We start from the raw sequence: 16,898 nt of genomic DNA, 5'->3' as shown, positions 1-16,898 counted from the left end.
TGCTCTCACCTTCTGGGGTGAATACTAAGCTCAGTTTTTAGAGAATTGTGGCGATATACTGTATACAGCAACCCGAGAACTACAAAGGTAAGCATGCTTTTCTGTGTTTTATTGAAGGGGGAAAATAGATAGAAATAGGGATATAGTCTAACACACTGAAGCAACGGTTGATATTTATGAATGATGCACTTATAACAATGATTGAAGTGATTGACGTGGCAATCCATAAGATCGCCCGTGTTAGGTCGGCATTCAGCCAAGGATGCTGTTATTTTTTTGTGAATGTCCGACGGTTTACTCTGGTTTAGCCAATTCACTTCGGCTGCCTGTCACTTCTTAGGCGCACTTGATCTTTGCATTTTTGCCGGGAAAGGCGGACCCCACCGCCAGCAACGGAAACAGCCAGGAGCACATGCACAACACAAATATATTGAATGGCTGTTTCTAGCAGCTAAAAAAGTATCAAATTGGGGATTATTTTTTTTTTGGACAAAATAATATATGGATTACCACTTTAAATGATTCATTTCACAACCCTGTCCTGCTCAATAAATGAGGTTGTTAAAACTGCTTATTGATAGCAGCATGATTTTACTTGAAGGTTTTTAAAGTAATTTGTTGTAGGATGGATCTATTTTGACCTCCTGTGTACATTTTTAGCGTGTATTATTCAGGTTAGGTTGCTGTGATTTAATTTCCCATTTTCTGGTTTGCCATTGAGACCTTGTATTACGGAATTTGCTTTGCATTCAATCGGCCCAAATGTCCTCACGACATTGGTTTTCTGACTTTGCTGGTGTTTCACCCATTTCTTTCCTCGCCCCCAATAACCGCCTCATTCTCCCCACTTTCACTCTTTGTAATTCTTCAATTCACTGTAGGATTTGCCCCCTCCCAACCCCAGTCATGCACTCGTCCAGCTCTTTGAGCCTCCAGGCCGGGCTGGAGCGAGGGGTGCCCTGGGGCTGCGACCTCTTCAGTTTTGTGACATCCGCCGCAGGACACATGATGAGGACCCTGCAGAAGCCCCGCAAAAACCGTCCGTCCAAACGGCAGGTCAACCACCGCCGCTTCCTGCACAACATGATTCAGAGGTGTGTGTGTGTGTGTGTGTGTGTGTGTGTGTGTGTGGGTGCATCAGAAAACAAGGTGGAATCTGACATATCTGTGAAGTAAGCACATCCAACGCTTCACCCGGATCGTTCTTATTCTCTCACCTGTCTCTCCAAACAGAAAGTTTGCAGACGTTGAGGCAGCGAACCAACGGCCGGCATCTGCATCCCAGAAGCCAGTGTCTCCCGGCCAGCCATTAAACCAGTCCACAGAGGTGCCAGCGAAAGACCCAGAAATGAGAAACACCTCCACCGACATGGACAGTGTCTCGAGGTTTCCTCGGTTTCAACCCAGCCCAGCTGAAACCGAGGTCAATCAGAAGACGGTTGTTTGGAACCTCAATTCTGATTCCACACCTGACATCTTCACCTTGGGTGGAAACGGCCAGGCCGATGGGGGGACACGGGGGAGAACATATGAAAATGTGATTGTAAATCTTAAAGAAGTTGAAGTCATGTCGCCGAGTTCCCCACGACACAGAGACCTCGACCACAGCGCAGGAAAGCCAAACATGTCGGAAGACAGTCTTGGCAGTTCAACAGGGAGTTGCGACGATAATAATCACCCGCAATTCCACCATGGCTCTGATAACTACACTAACACTGATGTCGGTCAAAACGTGGACTACCCTGACTCTCCGCTGTTCTCCCTGGAAATCTCGCCGCTGTCCCTCGACTCGTGCGACTTTTCCATCCCGCCGGACGTCACCCACGTTTCGACGTGCTCCCCGGTGAAGAACACGGCGGGCGTCATGGAGAACCAGTGGGTCGACATCATGGAGCTGATTTTGCAGCCAGTTAATGACGTAGACATTGAAGGCTGCACGGACATGGAGGGCTATTTCGAAGACATTTGTGGTTGCCAGGGTGGTACCGGCGCAATGGGAGGTAAGGTGCCCGGCGAGGACATTGCAACCGCGGGCCAGTCGGCGGCCTTTACGGAGCAGAAAATTCTCCAGCAGTCGGAAGGTTTTCGTGGTTTGTGCGGACGCGGTTTTTATTCCCAGAGGGATCGGGGATCGACCGAAAGCGAGTCGGAATTTGTCGCGTCATGCGGAGACCTAGCTGGCATCCTCCGTCCAGATTCAACCTTCATGAATTACCACGATGACGACCCGAGCCTCGACACGTACCGGAGCGCCCGACAGGAGAGCTCCTGCATGTTTGAAAGTTGTGAGATGGACAAAAACGGCTCATGTTTTGAAGGCGTGGCTAAGTCCTTCACCGCTCCGGCTCAAAACGCTCCGTACCAGCCTCTACTGACCCCGCCCTTCGAGGACGACTGGTTTTTCACTGACATCATGGAGAAGTCGTCTGGCTGCTAGAGAGGCAGAATTATTATTTATTTCTTTTACTCCACTGATCTCATTTAGAATTCTGCTGTCTGCCCGTGTTTTCCAGGCTGTTGCTGGTAACACCTTGACTGCTTTACTGGTGCATGTTGTGTATAATGGTGAACCGCAAATTAGATGGAAAAAAGGTTTGACGCGTGCAATTGTTTTTGAAGTCGCTACGAAGTTGTGTAAACTACCCGTCTATGAAACATCGGTATTTATATTGCTTTGAGATAATTATTGGAGACGTCAGCTTGTAAGAAGTGTGTAACTGTGTCCATGTTTGAAATGTGCCTGTGAAAAGAAAGAAAAACAGCCACAAGCGGATGAAAACCACTGACATATATTAAAGTTTCCCCAATCATATCTTTTTTTTATAATTACAGCATCATAAACAAAAAGGCTAAACAATAAAATACAACTGCCAAAATGTTTCAAATTGTACAATAAGCCATGAACAAAACACGGGAGGGATAATAACACCTAAGCACCCGTCTTCTCTCTTTAGAACAGATAACTGATAAGTATTTTATTATCTGCCCTCTTTCCAGAAGTAAAATAAATAGCAGGGCTGTGATCGACGTATAGATCTACAACGTCACCTGAACATAATGTCGAGATAGCACGATGACATTTGAAATCTTAACGTTTAAATGCAAAACAAATGATCACACAGTGGTAACATGTTGGACTTGTCCAGTTGATGAAAGAGAACCGGACACAGAAGCCGCTGCCTGGTGTTTTTAACCCCGTAGTGGTGCGTAAAGTGCGGAATTTACACAGTATCATACAAAAACAAACTTTTGAACAAAAAAACGTTTAGCAAAAAAAAAAAAAAAAAAGAAAAAAAAGAAAAGAAGAAAAACATCATATAAAAAGAGAAAGAAAACCATCTGGGGAATTAAATATATGTCACACTAGTCATAGATAAACTCATGATTCACTCTGTTGGTTTTAGCTTGGATCTTTCTTCACATTGATCTGTCGCATGAGTTCTGATGAACTTGACTCGGGCATGAGAAAAAAAACCAAACAAACAAAAAAAACATGGCTTGACATGTGTGTAATACACGGAAACACATTGAACATAAGGCCTGGAAACAAACGCACACAGCCAGTCGTGGTGTCTTTTTGAGCTAGTGAATACAAATATCACCTTTTTCAATGCTGCCTTATTTGAGCGGCCTTCGTCGTCTCAGTGTGGTTTGCCCCATTTACACCAACAGAAAAAAAACGGATAAGTTATTTTAAATAAGGAGTAACAGAAACCTTAATTACTGAAAAGAAGCACAAAAAATGGTACTCTGCATAACTGACAATATACACTAGAAGCAGCATTCATTTAACGTCTGATATTTCCCAATTGGAAAAGAAATATTGACAAAAGTAAAAAAAAATACATATATATTACTAATTACTAAAACCTTGTGATCTAAGCTACACATCATTTATCTGTTTTATTCCCCATTTCAAAATAAAGGCTTTAACCACACCATCTGGACGACGTCCTGGTTTCGTTTCGTGCTGAATTAAACAGGCAAACAGGTGCTGATGCAAGTTAGAAAGATACACAACTAAAGGTCAATATCTCCCCCCAAAGGGCAAATATCTTTATCATGGCCGGTTTTAATAAATGGTCCGGAAATGTTAAGTTAGCAGGGGTTCATATGGTGATAATGCAGCAATTCAATTCAATTTAATTTCATGTTTCCCAAGATCTATTTACGATGTGCTGGGACATTTTACGCTTCGCTGCCGGCAGTTCACTACTAATCTGACTCTGCTAAGCACGTTGAGTTCGCTGCTCAGACTGTCTCTACACTGCATCCTATCTAGAGACGTTTCGATTTTCTAAAAAAATTTCCAGCTGGGTCTCCGCCCACTGCTACTCCGTCCACGACATTCTAGCTCTACAAAGCTCCTATTACTACTACTACTACTCCTACTACTGATTTAAGTCCCTTTTTTCATCCATATGCCCACTGTTTGGTTAAACGCAAAGCGTCTTTGATTAATAGTTTAAACCAGTTGCTCAATAAAAATCAATGTACAAGATGCTCGCTTGAAATAAACTGTTACGCCTTTTTGAAGAACGGCCGCAGCTATTCGAAACAAACAACAAACAATAAAACACACATTTCCACAATTTTCCACAGGCTTATGTTCAGAGTTCCAGTTGTTTTTTTCCCCCACGAGTGCACAACTCTACTTCTTACACCACAATGCTCAGTGCTCAGGAACGACCTGATCTCTAAAATCATCAGCTTTTAGATATAAAGACTAATGCAATGTCTAATGGTGAGAAGTGAGTTCCGGGCGGCACAATATTATAACATTAAACTCCAGCCTGATATCCTCGCCAGTGAAACCAGTATAACCACAAACGTTGCCCGGAAACACAGAATCATATAGAAAATGACCAGCAATCCATAACATAACTTCATTTCCAGGGTGATTAAAAACTATACAAAATTCAGATGCCTATAGTCAGTGAGACCAATGTTTTAAGGTTTTGTTAAAGAACTTACCAGTACATTCTACTTTAACAACTAACTACCTACATACTAACTCTAAGCTACTGAGAAAGGACACATCATTTAAAAACCTAAAATGCAGACAGCGCGTATCAGCTTTTTTTTCTTTTCCTGCATTGATGGTGTTGGATTCATTTCCAATATGATGTTATGATATGAGGTGGAGTGAAGTTTCCGTCAGGATCTTAGGTAACGTGGCGCTTCCATTTTTCCTGATCTGGACATTCCTCTGTTCCATGTATAATATCCAAATTCCTCATCGACTGAGATCTCTGACCTTTCACTTTCCCCCTCTTTTCTTTATGTTTTATTTATGTTTTTATTTTTTTATATACTACATTTTTCTGATCGCGCTTCATTTGTGATAAAAAAAACCCCCCAAAAAAACAAAACAAAAAAAACCTTTCACCAAAAGGAGACATTGAGAACCTTCTCTACAACGTACAGGTTGTCTAAACCTGTGCGAGGAATAAAGCTCAATCTCTTTGTTGGATCCCAGCAGCACAAAAACAAGGTCAATTGTACAACGTGCGTCAAGCCTCAAGCCTTTCTCCTCAAAGAGCCTGCTGCTTTCTGCTTTTCTTTTTTAAGCACTGCACAGCATCATGGAATAAGCTGAAATGCTGAGTTTTCCCCTTGGGGACAACTAGAAGTCAAAGGTGACATATCTTAAATGTGTTTGGATGTAATGGGAAGTTGTGATTCTTAGATGTAATGCAAGGATTTAGAGTAAATGTTTTTTGTCACTCTGACGGACGCTTGTATGTACATGTTTATCTGCACTGGTCTGGTATTTAAACGAGAGGGAATATTGTCAGGAGCAGTAAATCTTCAAATATTACATTTTTGTAATGTGTTTCAGTGTGTTTCTGGTCACTCCTCGTGTTCGCATTGGGCTCTGGGAGGATTTCTCACTTGTCTATAAATAATCATGTCCTGTGAAGCTGCGATCCAGAGCAGACAAACCCATGTAAGTGTATGTGTGTGTGTGTGTGTGTGTATATTAATTCAATACAAGGGTGTTTGAGCTGGTGTGTGGGCATCAATCACTCCGTGTTGTTGAGGGTGTTGTTGAGGGTGTAGGGGGGCGGGGCCTCCAGGCTGTGTTCTGAGGAGGGGGTGGGGGTCCCTGAGGGTCCGGTGGACGGCGTGGGCGAGGCGGGGGGCTCCTCCGAATCTGAGTTCTCCAGCGAGAAGTCGTCCACCAGGGCCCGTCGCCCACGCATCGCCAGGGGCAACGGAGCGCGCCTGGAAAAGGGAGAGGTGAGTGGTGAGCTAAATTAAGTTTTGATATTTTTATTTTATTTATAATTATTATTTTTATAATAATTATTATTATTATTATTATTATTATTATTATTATTATTATTAATAATGGTAAAAGTGAGTGTGTGTGTGTCTGAATGAGCATGTATGTGTGAAATAATATTGTATTACTATTATTATTATGTTTTTATTATGTATATATGTATACATGTATATGCACATTGTGGTGGTCACACAAACAGGAAATTAAACCTAAATGATATAATAAATAAATAAAAAAGGCTGGTAAAGCAAAATCATCAAAGGCATTAAGTAGAGGACTATTTAACGGGTGGCCTGGGGGCTAAATGTGGCCCGCCCCCGTCCTAAGATAAATAGGCAATAAACAACAACAACAAAAAAATGCTCAAACTTGACTCAGTGTCTTCTATTAATAACAGTTTTCCATCTAGTCCCAACCCCTGTATCTCAACCAATCACAATTTGTAATTTTTTTTTTTAAGTAATCTGTAATATAAACACAGGACCAAGTGTGAAATCGTATAATAGTTAATTGGAAAAGTTACAAAATGTTTCTCAAAATGTTCATAGCTTCATAGTTAAAAGATTGATGTGAAAAATTCTTGATGACTGGAAGTCGCCCCAAACACACACGCACGCACGCACGCACGCACACACACACACACACACACACACACAAGGACCTACTTATCTGGTCTCCATTCAGGGACGCTGAGTGGTGGTGTGACGCAGACACATGGACAGTGTTAGATGGACACAAGTTCATGCAATGAAACAAAACAAAATTGAAAATATACTGTTAATGGGGAGGAGGGGGCAAATTAAAAGACAAGAAAAGGTGCTTCAAGGGAGAGAGAGAGAGGGGGGGGGGGTTGTCACCTGAGCTGGCTGCGTAGCGCGGTGATCTCCCGCGTCATGCTCTGGCTGCTGTCCGTCAGCTCCTCCAGCTCCCGCTGCAGCTTCCTCTTCTGGGCGTTGGAGCGGGAGTTCTCCTCCTCCACCTCCTCCAGCTGCCGCTTCAGCTGCCGCAGCCGGCCCATGGATTTATCCAGCTGGAGGGGGGGCGGAGGGGGAAAAAAAAAAAGAGACGGAAAGGAGGGCGGAGGTTTTTAAGTGCGGAGCAGAGAAGTGGAAATACAGAGAGAAAAAAAAAAAAGATTAAAATCCGAGGACAGGAGGAGCGATTGGGATTATGATTGAGATTAAAATCCGGCGGATTATCACTGATGATGTTTTGGGAGGGGAGTCGGTGTCTCTCCTGTGTCTGAGGGATTATTTATTTTGATTTTGGAGGGGGAGCATCCCGAACCAAACTGCGCGCGTGCACACACACACACACACACACACACACACACACACACACACACACACACACACACACACACACACACGCACGCACGCACGCACGCACGCACGCACGCACGCACGCACGCACGCACGCACACACACACACACACACACACACACCAGGGCTGGATTAGGATTAGCTTGGATTGAGTCGGCTCAATCACTCATTTTAGGATGATTTCTCGACACTCTCTGTGTGGCCGGACGCACAATTAGAGCTGTGAGCTTAGCTCATGTGACCCGGTACCTACATTATTTACTCATCTGTTTTTGTTTGTTTTGTGCTGATTTATGGTTCTGACTGAACTGCACTGTGTGAGAATATGGGACAATGCATCATTTAGTTTTCTATGAAACCTTTTACGTGTGTAATTTGTGTGGAATGTGTGAATGTCTTGTGTGTTACCTGCTCTCTGTACTGGTCTGCGTGTCTCCTCTCGTCCTCGCCCTGCATCATCACCTCTTTCAGTTTCTTCTCCGCTTTTCTCACCAGTTTGTTGGCTATGGCTCGTTCCCTGGGAGAAAATGAGTTGGGGGGGGGGTTAATGTCCAATTGACTCAAGCTTGAAATTGTGCGTTTTTGGGTGTGTGTGTTTTTGTGTGTGCCCCTCACTGTCTCTCCTGCTCCATCTGCTCCTCCATGGAGTCTATTTTGGCCTCCAGGGCGGCAACACTGAGCCTGTGTTTTCCCCGCACGGCTCCCTCCATCTCCCCCAGGCGCGTCTTCAGATCCTTGTTCTGTCGCTCCAGCTGCTCCCGAGACGCCTCCGCCTTCTGGGTCAGAGTTCTCTCGCCCTGCAGCTGCACCGTTAGGGTCTCCACCTTTTACAGGGAGCAGTATACACCGATTTTTTTATTTATTATAAGGGACTCCGCAGTGCCGTGTAGGTTATTGATTATTGATAAAGGGGCTATTTAGGGGGGCAGTGGCTCCGGAGGTAGAGCGGGTCATCTAGTAAACAGAAGATTACCAGTTAGATCCCTGGCTCCTCCTGGTAGCGTGCCGATGTGTCCTTGAGCAAGACCCTTAAACCCCTAACTGCTCCCTGGGCGCCGCTATATGGCAGCCCACTGCTCTTAGATATGTTAGTTACTAGGATGGTGAAATGCATTTCATTGCCTCAGTACTTGTAGTTGCAATGACAATTAGCTGAATGTAATCAAATTTTTCACTTACTTCAACAAAGAACTATGTTCAAATTCTCATAAACACACAACACAACTTGAAAACTTGCCACTTTTCCGATAATTAATAACCTAAAGTGTAATACAGAGTCCTGTTGATGCTGTATTGCATGGGATATGTTGATATGCTTCATATTTTTCAATTGACAGCACACAGCAAGCACAGAATCTAAAAGTGAGAGGCGGCGTACGGACTCTTCCGGGTAAGGAACACATACACACTGTTCTATCAAACAACAATACGGAGACAGGAAGTGTGAGTGTGTGAACGTATGTGTTTGTGGGTGTGTTTTGCCTTATATATACAGTATGTCTGTGTATCAACCTGGAGCGCCGTCTTGCGTTGCCTCTCTGCCATCAGTTCTGAGTTGCTCTGCTCCTCCTCCAGCTCCTCCTCAAGCTGAGTGACACGTGTCTCCAACCTCCTCTTCTCCTCAGACAGTGCCGACCTAGACCGCACACGCACACGCACACGCACACACACACACACACACACACACACACACACACACACACACACACACACACACACACACACAAATGTATATTTCCACATCGCCTGGAAGTGATGCTAACATGTGTACTTATACCGGGACATATGTTAGATCTTCGGTGAAAACAGGACTGACTTTCCGGTCGTGCTGTTGACCATTTCGTCGGCCAGCTCGTCTCTCTCCTGCATGACTTGTCTCCTCTGCCTCTCGGAAACAGAGAGCTCCTGCAGAAGGAGAGGAACATCAGGAACACACACATTCAGACACACACACACCAATCTAACCAGGCAAACACACACACACACACACACACACCTCAGTGAGCTGTAGGACTTCAGCCTCCAGCGTCTGCAGCCGCTTCTCGCTGTCCTTGGACTGAGCCACCACCTCGTCGCGGGCCAGCTTGCTCTCGTCCATCTCGCGGAGCACCTCCTTCATCTGGGCCTGGATCCTCCGCAGCTGCTTCACCGCCTCCTCGCGGCCACGGCTCGCCGTCTCCACCTGGGCCTCGGCCTCCTGCAGCTCGGCCTCCAGCTGCTTCTTGACAGAGAGCGCCTGAGAGCGCTGGCTCCTCTCCTCCTCCAGCTGGCTCTCCAGCTCCCTCACCTGGGACGGGGGGATGGAAGATAGTCGAGGGAGGCATCTTAAGGCCAAATTGAAGCCTCCTCCTTTCTCTCTCCTGTCCGTACCTGTTTGCTGAGCGCCCTCCTCTTCTCCTCCCCCTTCTCCTCGTTGCTGCTGATCTCCCTCTCGAACTGCGCCTTGAGCGCCTGCAGCGTCACCTCCAGACGCAGCCTCGAGTTCTCTGCCTCGGACAGTTCCTCCTCCAGCTCCTGGGTCTGGACCCGCAGGTTCTGGGCCTCTGTGTCCAGGGCCCGGCGCGAGCGCTCCAGCTCGTGGACCTGAGGCGAGGAGGGATGTGGTAAGCACCTAAAAGGAATAAAAGGATGAAGATAGGAACAGAGGATGTTGGAAAAGAAAGAGATTCTTACGTTCTTCCCGACGTCGTCTTGCTGGTTGACGAGCTGCTCCATCTCCTGACGGAGCTGCTTGTTGGCCCTTTCTAGCTCCTCCCTCTGGTCCTGGGCCTCCTACAGTACACACACACACACACACACACACCCACACACACACACACACACACACACACACAATTTTTATTCAGACCTGATGCTATGATCACTATGTTCTGGTCTGTCTTCTAAAATCGACTTGACCTGCAGTGCTCGTGCCAGCGCCAGCGAGCGCGTCTCCTTCTCGCGGCTGTCGGCCTCGGCCCGGTCCCTCTCCTCCGCCAGCCGAGCGCTCACCGCCTTCTCCTCCGCCAGGCACTGCGGGGATGGAGGGGAGGGGTCAAAGGTCAGGGGTCCAGGGTCAGAGACTTTGGAGCAACAAGTGGTGGTCCTTCTCATACCTAATACTGTTGTCTATTTCTTCATTATGTACCATTGCTTTTTGTTGGTAATTGTTTAGGCTTATTGACAAATTTGTCTGGCCTATTGCTTATTTTATATATATATATATATATATATATATATATATATATATATATATATATATATATATATATATATATATATATATATATAAAACAGATGGCTATTTATTTATTTATTTTATTGTCTATTTTTATTTAATTGTGTATTGTTTATCCATCCATCCATCCATCCATCCATCTACTTATCTATCTACATTTTTATGTATGTATGTACTTATGTATCCATCTGTCTTTTTATGAATCCATCCATCTTTTAATCTATCTACATTTTTATCCTCAAACCTTTATTCTCTTCTGAAGCGGATCTACTCTCAGTGCTCCTCTACATAGTTTGCCCTCTGACCTGATCGAACTTCTTCTGCCTCTTCTCTAGCGCGTTGCAGTTCTGCCGCTCTCTCTGCAGGGCGAGCGTCATGTCCTCTATCTCCTCCCTCAGTCGCTCCCTCTGCCGCTCCACCCGCAGCTTCTCCTCCTCCTTCTGCCGCTCACGCTGCACGGTGCCGTCCAGCTCCCTCTGCAGCTTCCTGCGCGCCTCCTCCCCGGCCTCCACCGCTGAGTTCACCTCCTCCGACTGCTTACGGAGCTCCACCAGCTACAGGGAGAGAGAGGGGCGTTAATATCTTTAGTGTATAAAACATTTATATATTATAACATTTATGTATAAAACATTAATATTTCCAACCTCTTTCAGGTTAATCTGCACGTATTCATTTGTTTTGTAACCTTTCATCTTCCTACTTAGTTTCTAGTTGGGCTACAGTCCCGGAGACTTAAGTGGGTGTTCGTTTGAGTCCCACCTTGTTTAAGTGTGTTTTTAATTTCACTTTCACTTTAATTACTTTTAACTGTTATTGCTGTGATTTCATGATGTATTTTATCTGTTTTTAGCCTTTTGCTCCTTCTTTGCTTTTATATAATGTATATTATGGCTTATGTAAAGCACTTTGATTTGCCCTTGTGTACGAAAAAAAACACGTAGCTAAAACATGGATGAGTCTATAAAAAAATACAGCACAGATTAAAAGTCACAAGTTTAAGTTTGTTTGGTGTTAATAGACTCAACAAAGATCCGAGTGGAGGTTTTCGACAGTAGTTTCCCCGAAAACCACATTTTGTTTAGATCTTCTATTTCCTCTGTACCTGCTGCGTGTGAGTCTGGATCTGCCGACTCAGCTCTTTGGCTCTTTCCTCCTCCTCCTCCATTCTCTCCATCAGTCCGTTCCTCTCCTCCTCCAGGGCCCGAACTCTGGAACTCAGGGCCATCTTCTGACGAGTCTCCTCCTGAAGCAGCTCCTGGAAAAAAAAGAGAAAATAATAATAATGATAATAATAATAATATGAGGGGAAACAGTGAAGCAGATAGTGGTCCAGGTTGTGTTTGTGGGTGTGTGTGTGTGTGTGTGTGTGTGTGTGTGTGTGTGTGTGTCTGTGTACCTGTGCGTCGTGCAGCTGGCTCTCCAGGCTGCTGACCTCCTTGGAGAGACGGAGTGATTTGGAGTCGGCGGACGACATAGTGCTGGAGAGAGACTCAATCTCACTCTGAGACGGAGCGAGAGAGAGAAAGAGAGAGAGAGAGAGAGAGAGAGACAGAGAGGATGGAAAGAGAGTTAACAAATTCGGTCCACTTTGTTTGTAAAAAAAAAAAAAAAAAAGAAATCAGAAATACAAGACAAAGAACCTCATTGCTAATGTAGTTATAGATAGATAGATAGATAGATAGATAGATAGATAGATAGGAAATAATATGATAAGAATAAAAAAAAAATATATATAGAAATATTTGATAAACCTAAAAGTGAACAATAAACAATAAAAATCTGGCAATATACAATATATAGTACATGACAGTATCAAAATGAATAAACTGCATAGAAGTCAGATAAATTTCACACAAAACAATAAACAAACCAATAACAGCACACAATACAGTATACCTGTTCACCACTATATACATATATACTGTACACTGTATATACCTGCAGCTTGTGCAGCCTCTCCTCTCTCTCCTCCCTCTCTCGCTCGGCCTGGTTGAGCCGTGCACTGAGCTCCATCAGTTGGCCCTCGGCCCTCTTGCGGCCCCTCTCGCTCTCCATGCGGCCCCCCTGCAGGGCCGTCAGCTCCGACGTCAGGTTGAGCCTCTCCTCCTCCTGCACCACCTTGGCCTTCTCCAGGGACTGACGAGCCTGGTGGGTGGTGGGGAGGGGGGGGATCCACAACATCAACATCACTGGATATTTGTATTAATATTATTCTTGTACTGTACACACACACACACACACACACACACACACACACACACACACACACACACACACACACACACACACACACACGGGGCATGTTAAACACTGTTCTTTGTTAAATTTGTTGATCGTTTAAACATTTTTGTAAACTTCTGACTGTATAACTGTATGGCACTTTTTCACTACTGTTACTGTAAGGGTTCATTCGCTCATATTTAGGTTTGTAGTATACTGGCACAAATGTATGTATTTTAGCAAATTCTTACGTTTATTGCATATTGCCATTTTTTTCTATTTCTGTATATAGAAGTGTATAAGTGTCTCTCTCACTCTCTTGCTGTTGTCCAGTTGCTCCTGCAGGTTGTCGATGGCGGCGCTGTGCTTGATGCGCAGCTCGGACAGCTGGGTCTCGTGCCTCCGCGTCTCCTCCTCCACGCAGCGCTGGAGGTCGCTGAGCTCCGCCTCCCGACGGGACCTGCGGAGGGGTGGGAAGGGTGAGAGGAGGATGAAGGGTGGAGGCGGAGGTGGATAACAGAGTGAGCAATGGCGACGAGGACACGGCAGCCACACCACACTATTCCCCGATGCTATTTCTGACTCAGGTGGGAACGCGGAAATTAAGGTTTGACTGACACTCGTGAGAAAATTAAGGTTTTTATCCACGTTACATAGGGAACACGGGACTGATCAGATGAGTTTAACAGCCCAAATCAACCGCCCCATTAGGGTGTGGACATATTTGATGCCATTCAAGTTGTCAGTTATAACTAGCTCTGTAGGCTTTGCTCCATATTGTTTTCCACTCATGTCCCTCTCTATCTTTCTTCTATTTTTCATTTTTTTTACTAACTAACCTATTTCAATCTGTGGTCAGAAGTAGTTGAATTCTTGCTGTTTTAAGATAACAATCACCTCTGGCCAGGGATAATACCACCGAAAAGATGGTTGCCGATCAGTTGCTCAATGCCCTTTAAAATCAGTCCTTAATGAAAACTAAGAAGAAAAAAAATAATAATAAATAATTATATATATATAAATGAAATATTTTTTATATTTATTATTAGTATTTTATTTATAATACATTTATTTGCTTATTTTATTATTTTTTATTTATTTATTTTTTATTTAGGATTGATTTTGAAGGGCAGTGTGCAATTGATATATAAATAAATATATATAATATAATATATATATATTATATATATATCAAATATATTTAGCTAGCAAACAAACAAACACACAAACAAATAAATATGGATATATTAAATATCCCAGTGGCCTCACCTGAGCTCCTGCTGGGTGGCGGTGGTGTCCAACGTGTCCTCCAGCTCCGTCCTCAGAGCCTCCAGCTCCTCCCCGAGGTCCCTCCTCTGCTTCTCTGCCCGTTCCCGCATCCCTCGCTCGTTCTCCACCTCCTCCTTCAGCTCCGACACCTGAGACGCGGCCTCCCTCAGAGCTCGCTGGGCCTCGGCTCGACGGGCCCCCTCCTCCTCCAGCCTGAAGGGGAGAGAGAGAGAGAGAGGGAGAGGGAGAGGGATGAGTAAATACTCACTCAAAAAGTAAATCCATTGATAGCTCCTCTGGGAGTTAACTAAAGAGGGCTCAATACATTAAGAGAAAGGCGAAAGAGAAGGTTTATGGATGTGTTGAGGGAGGACATGCAGGCGGTTGGTGTAAGGGAGGAAGAAGCGCAGAACAGAAGGTATTGGAGGCAGATGACCTGCTGTGGCGACCCCTAATGGGAGCAGCCACAGGAAGAAGAAGAAGAAGAAGAAGATCTTGTCCAAACAAGTTCAGACATTTTTAATTATAGATATGACAAGGTTTATATATATATATATATATATATATATACACACACACACACACACACACACACACACACACACACACACACACACACACACACACACACACACACACACACACACACACACACACACACACACACACACACACACACACACACACACACACACTTTTTAGTGAGTGCACAGACACACACACTGTATAGTTTATAAAAATTAGGGACTGGATCTATCAAATTGCTGATTTAGGATTGCTAATCAATGACTAACTGGGTCCAAATTTATATGACACCACATTGTATTTTTTTGTAAATTGTCATCTGTCTGACCACTCATCTGCAGGGAATAAGCTGCAGTAGCACTTTATGGCTTATATACAGTATATCAGGACACTGGATATGACCAGTACTTTTACTCTTAAGTTTAGGGCAAGTACTGACATACTTTAACGTAAGTATAAACCGCAATCTGGTCCTTTCACTTCCACAAGCAATTTTCTGTCAGGGCGTTTGTAGCCCCCAGTAGAGTAGCCTACTTCTTGTCACCGCTAATTAATGTTGCATTGTTTTCATTCGTCATGGTTGAGAGGATACGCAAAGGAGGAGAACTCGGAAACAGTAAGCGCTGCTGAAGCGTTACGGTGGTTCCGACTCGATGCGAATCGCTGCCTCCCACCTGCCCTGCAGCGTGGTGATCTCCTTCTCCTTCTGGGCCAGGCTTCCCCTCAGCTCGGCCACCAGCATCCCCAGGTCGGACAGCTGCTCCTGGGCCTCCACCGACTCACTCTCCATCCTCCTCTTCCACTTCTCCTGCTCCAGACGGCCCTGCTCCCCGCGCTTCAGACGCTCTGTGCGCAAGGGTCAAGTCAGACAGAAGTGCTGCTTTTAGTCCAGGATTTAGGAAAAGTTCACTCCTGTCCTACCACCTACCTCCTATCCACCTACCAACCGCTGTGGGTGGTGGGTGTAAGAGGAGCAAAGTGTAAACTGAAAAATGTATAAATATATATGAAAAAAAATTCAATTTTCAAGATGGAGCTGCAGCCAGGAGGGAGGGAGTAGGTGGGGGGAACCTCAGCCTGGGACCGGGGGCTGCAGCTCCTAACGTTGGTTAGTCATATTAGGAGGGATAGTTAGTTGGTTGAATAAGTTAGTTGAATCAGCAAATTAGCTGAAAAGTTAGTTATTCAGTTAGTCAGTTATATTACCCGTAAGTCCGTTAGTTAATTAGTTAGCTACTTGGTTATATGAAGTTAATTACATGTATATTAAGTTAGTTCAATTAACTTCTTTACCCTCCAGGTCGGCGATAACTGCCTCCTGCTTGTTCTTCAGCTTGTTCAGGCTCTTCGTCTTCTCCTCTTCCTCAGTCAACTGGTCGCTCACCTCGCTCAGCCGCTCCTCCAGCTGCTTCTTCTCCTGGATTGAGGAAAAGGTGGAAGGGTCAGCCAAAATAACACACACACACACACACACACACACACACACACACACACACACACACACACACACACACACACACACACACACACACACACACACACACACACACACACACACACACACACCTTGCTGAGCCGGTCTCTCTGCTCGACGGCGCCCAGCATTTCTGTCTCCAGACTCTTCCCTTTGGTTTCCAGGGTAACCTTTTCCAGCAGGAGGCGCTGTCTGGCGCCCTCTTCCTCCTCCAGCTGCTCCTCCAGGTCCTGAGAGAGAGGGGAGAGAGGGAAGATGTATGTGAGCAAGAAAAAAAAGTAACATAAATCAACTTAAATAAACTTTCTTATATAAAAGCATAAAAGCATAAAAGCATTTTTTTTATGTATATGCCTTTAGCAGCACACACGTCTAAAGAACAGGTTTTTTTTAGGAGTAGCTGTAGGCTATATATATATATATATATATATATATATATATATATATATATATATATATATATATATATATATATATATATATATATATATATATATAGCCTACAGCTACTCCTAAAAAAAACCTGTTCTTTAGATATATATATATATATATATATATAGGCTTTAATAAATATTTTGCTT

At 44.4% G+C, this 16,898-nt stretch overlaps 1 protein-coding gene across 1 annotated transcript in view; it reads right to left on the bottom strand.

The window, feature by feature from the left end:
* Positions 1 to 2,807: 2,807 nt before the first annotated feature.
* The window catches only part of myh14 (myosin, heavy chain 14, non-muscle), a gene marked incomplete at its 5' end in the record, with an annotated part of 30,993 nt that continues 16,902 nt past the window's right edge, over positions 2,808 to 16,898 (bottom strand). Inside the window, 20 exons of the mRNA XM_080005405.1 lie at positions 2,808 to 6,228; positions 6,955 to 6,978; positions 7,147 to 7,319; positions 8,021 to 8,129; positions 8,228 to 8,436; positions 9,125 to 9,248; positions 9,429 to 9,517; positions 9,609 to 9,899; positions 9,983 to 10,195; positions 10,286 to 10,384; positions 10,511 to 10,624; positions 11,135 to 11,383; positions 11,932 to 12,084; positions 12,226 to 12,330; positions 12,768 to 12,974; positions 13,365 to 13,509; positions 14,319 to 14,531; positions 15,518 to 15,689; positions 16,137 to 16,260; positions 16,410 to 16,547. Of these exons, the coding sequence (XP_079861531.1) occupies positions 6,027 to 6,228; positions 6,955 to 6,978; positions 7,147 to 7,319; positions 8,021 to 8,129; positions 8,228 to 8,436; positions 9,125 to 9,248; positions 9,429 to 9,517; positions 9,609 to 9,899; positions 9,983 to 10,195; positions 10,286 to 10,384; positions 10,511 to 10,624; positions 11,135 to 11,383; positions 11,932 to 12,084; positions 12,226 to 12,330; positions 12,768 to 12,974; positions 13,365 to 13,509; positions 14,319 to 14,531; positions 15,518 to 15,689; positions 16,137 to 16,260; positions 16,410 to 16,547 (3,153 nt within the window). The 3' untranslated portion in view covers positions 2,808 to 6,026. The remainder of the gene's footprint in view (positions 6,229 to 6,954; positions 6,979 to 7,146; positions 7,320 to 8,020; positions 8,130 to 8,227; positions 8,437 to 9,124; positions 9,249 to 9,428; positions 9,518 to 9,608; positions 9,900 to 9,982; positions 10,196 to 10,285; positions 10,385 to 10,510; positions 10,625 to 11,134; positions 11,384 to 11,931; positions 12,085 to 12,225; positions 12,331 to 12,767; positions 12,975 to 13,364; positions 13,510 to 14,318; positions 14,532 to 15,517; positions 15,690 to 16,136; positions 16,261 to 16,409; positions 16,548 to 16,898) is intronic.

Source organism: Zeus faber, assembly GCF_960531495.2.
Source record: "Zeus faber genome assembly, chromosome: 8".
Lineage (NCBI taxonomy): Eukaryota > Metazoa > Chordata > Actinopteri > Zeiformes > Zeidae > Zeus > Zeus faber.
This window is presented reverse-complemented; position numbering and strand designations above follow the sequence as displayed.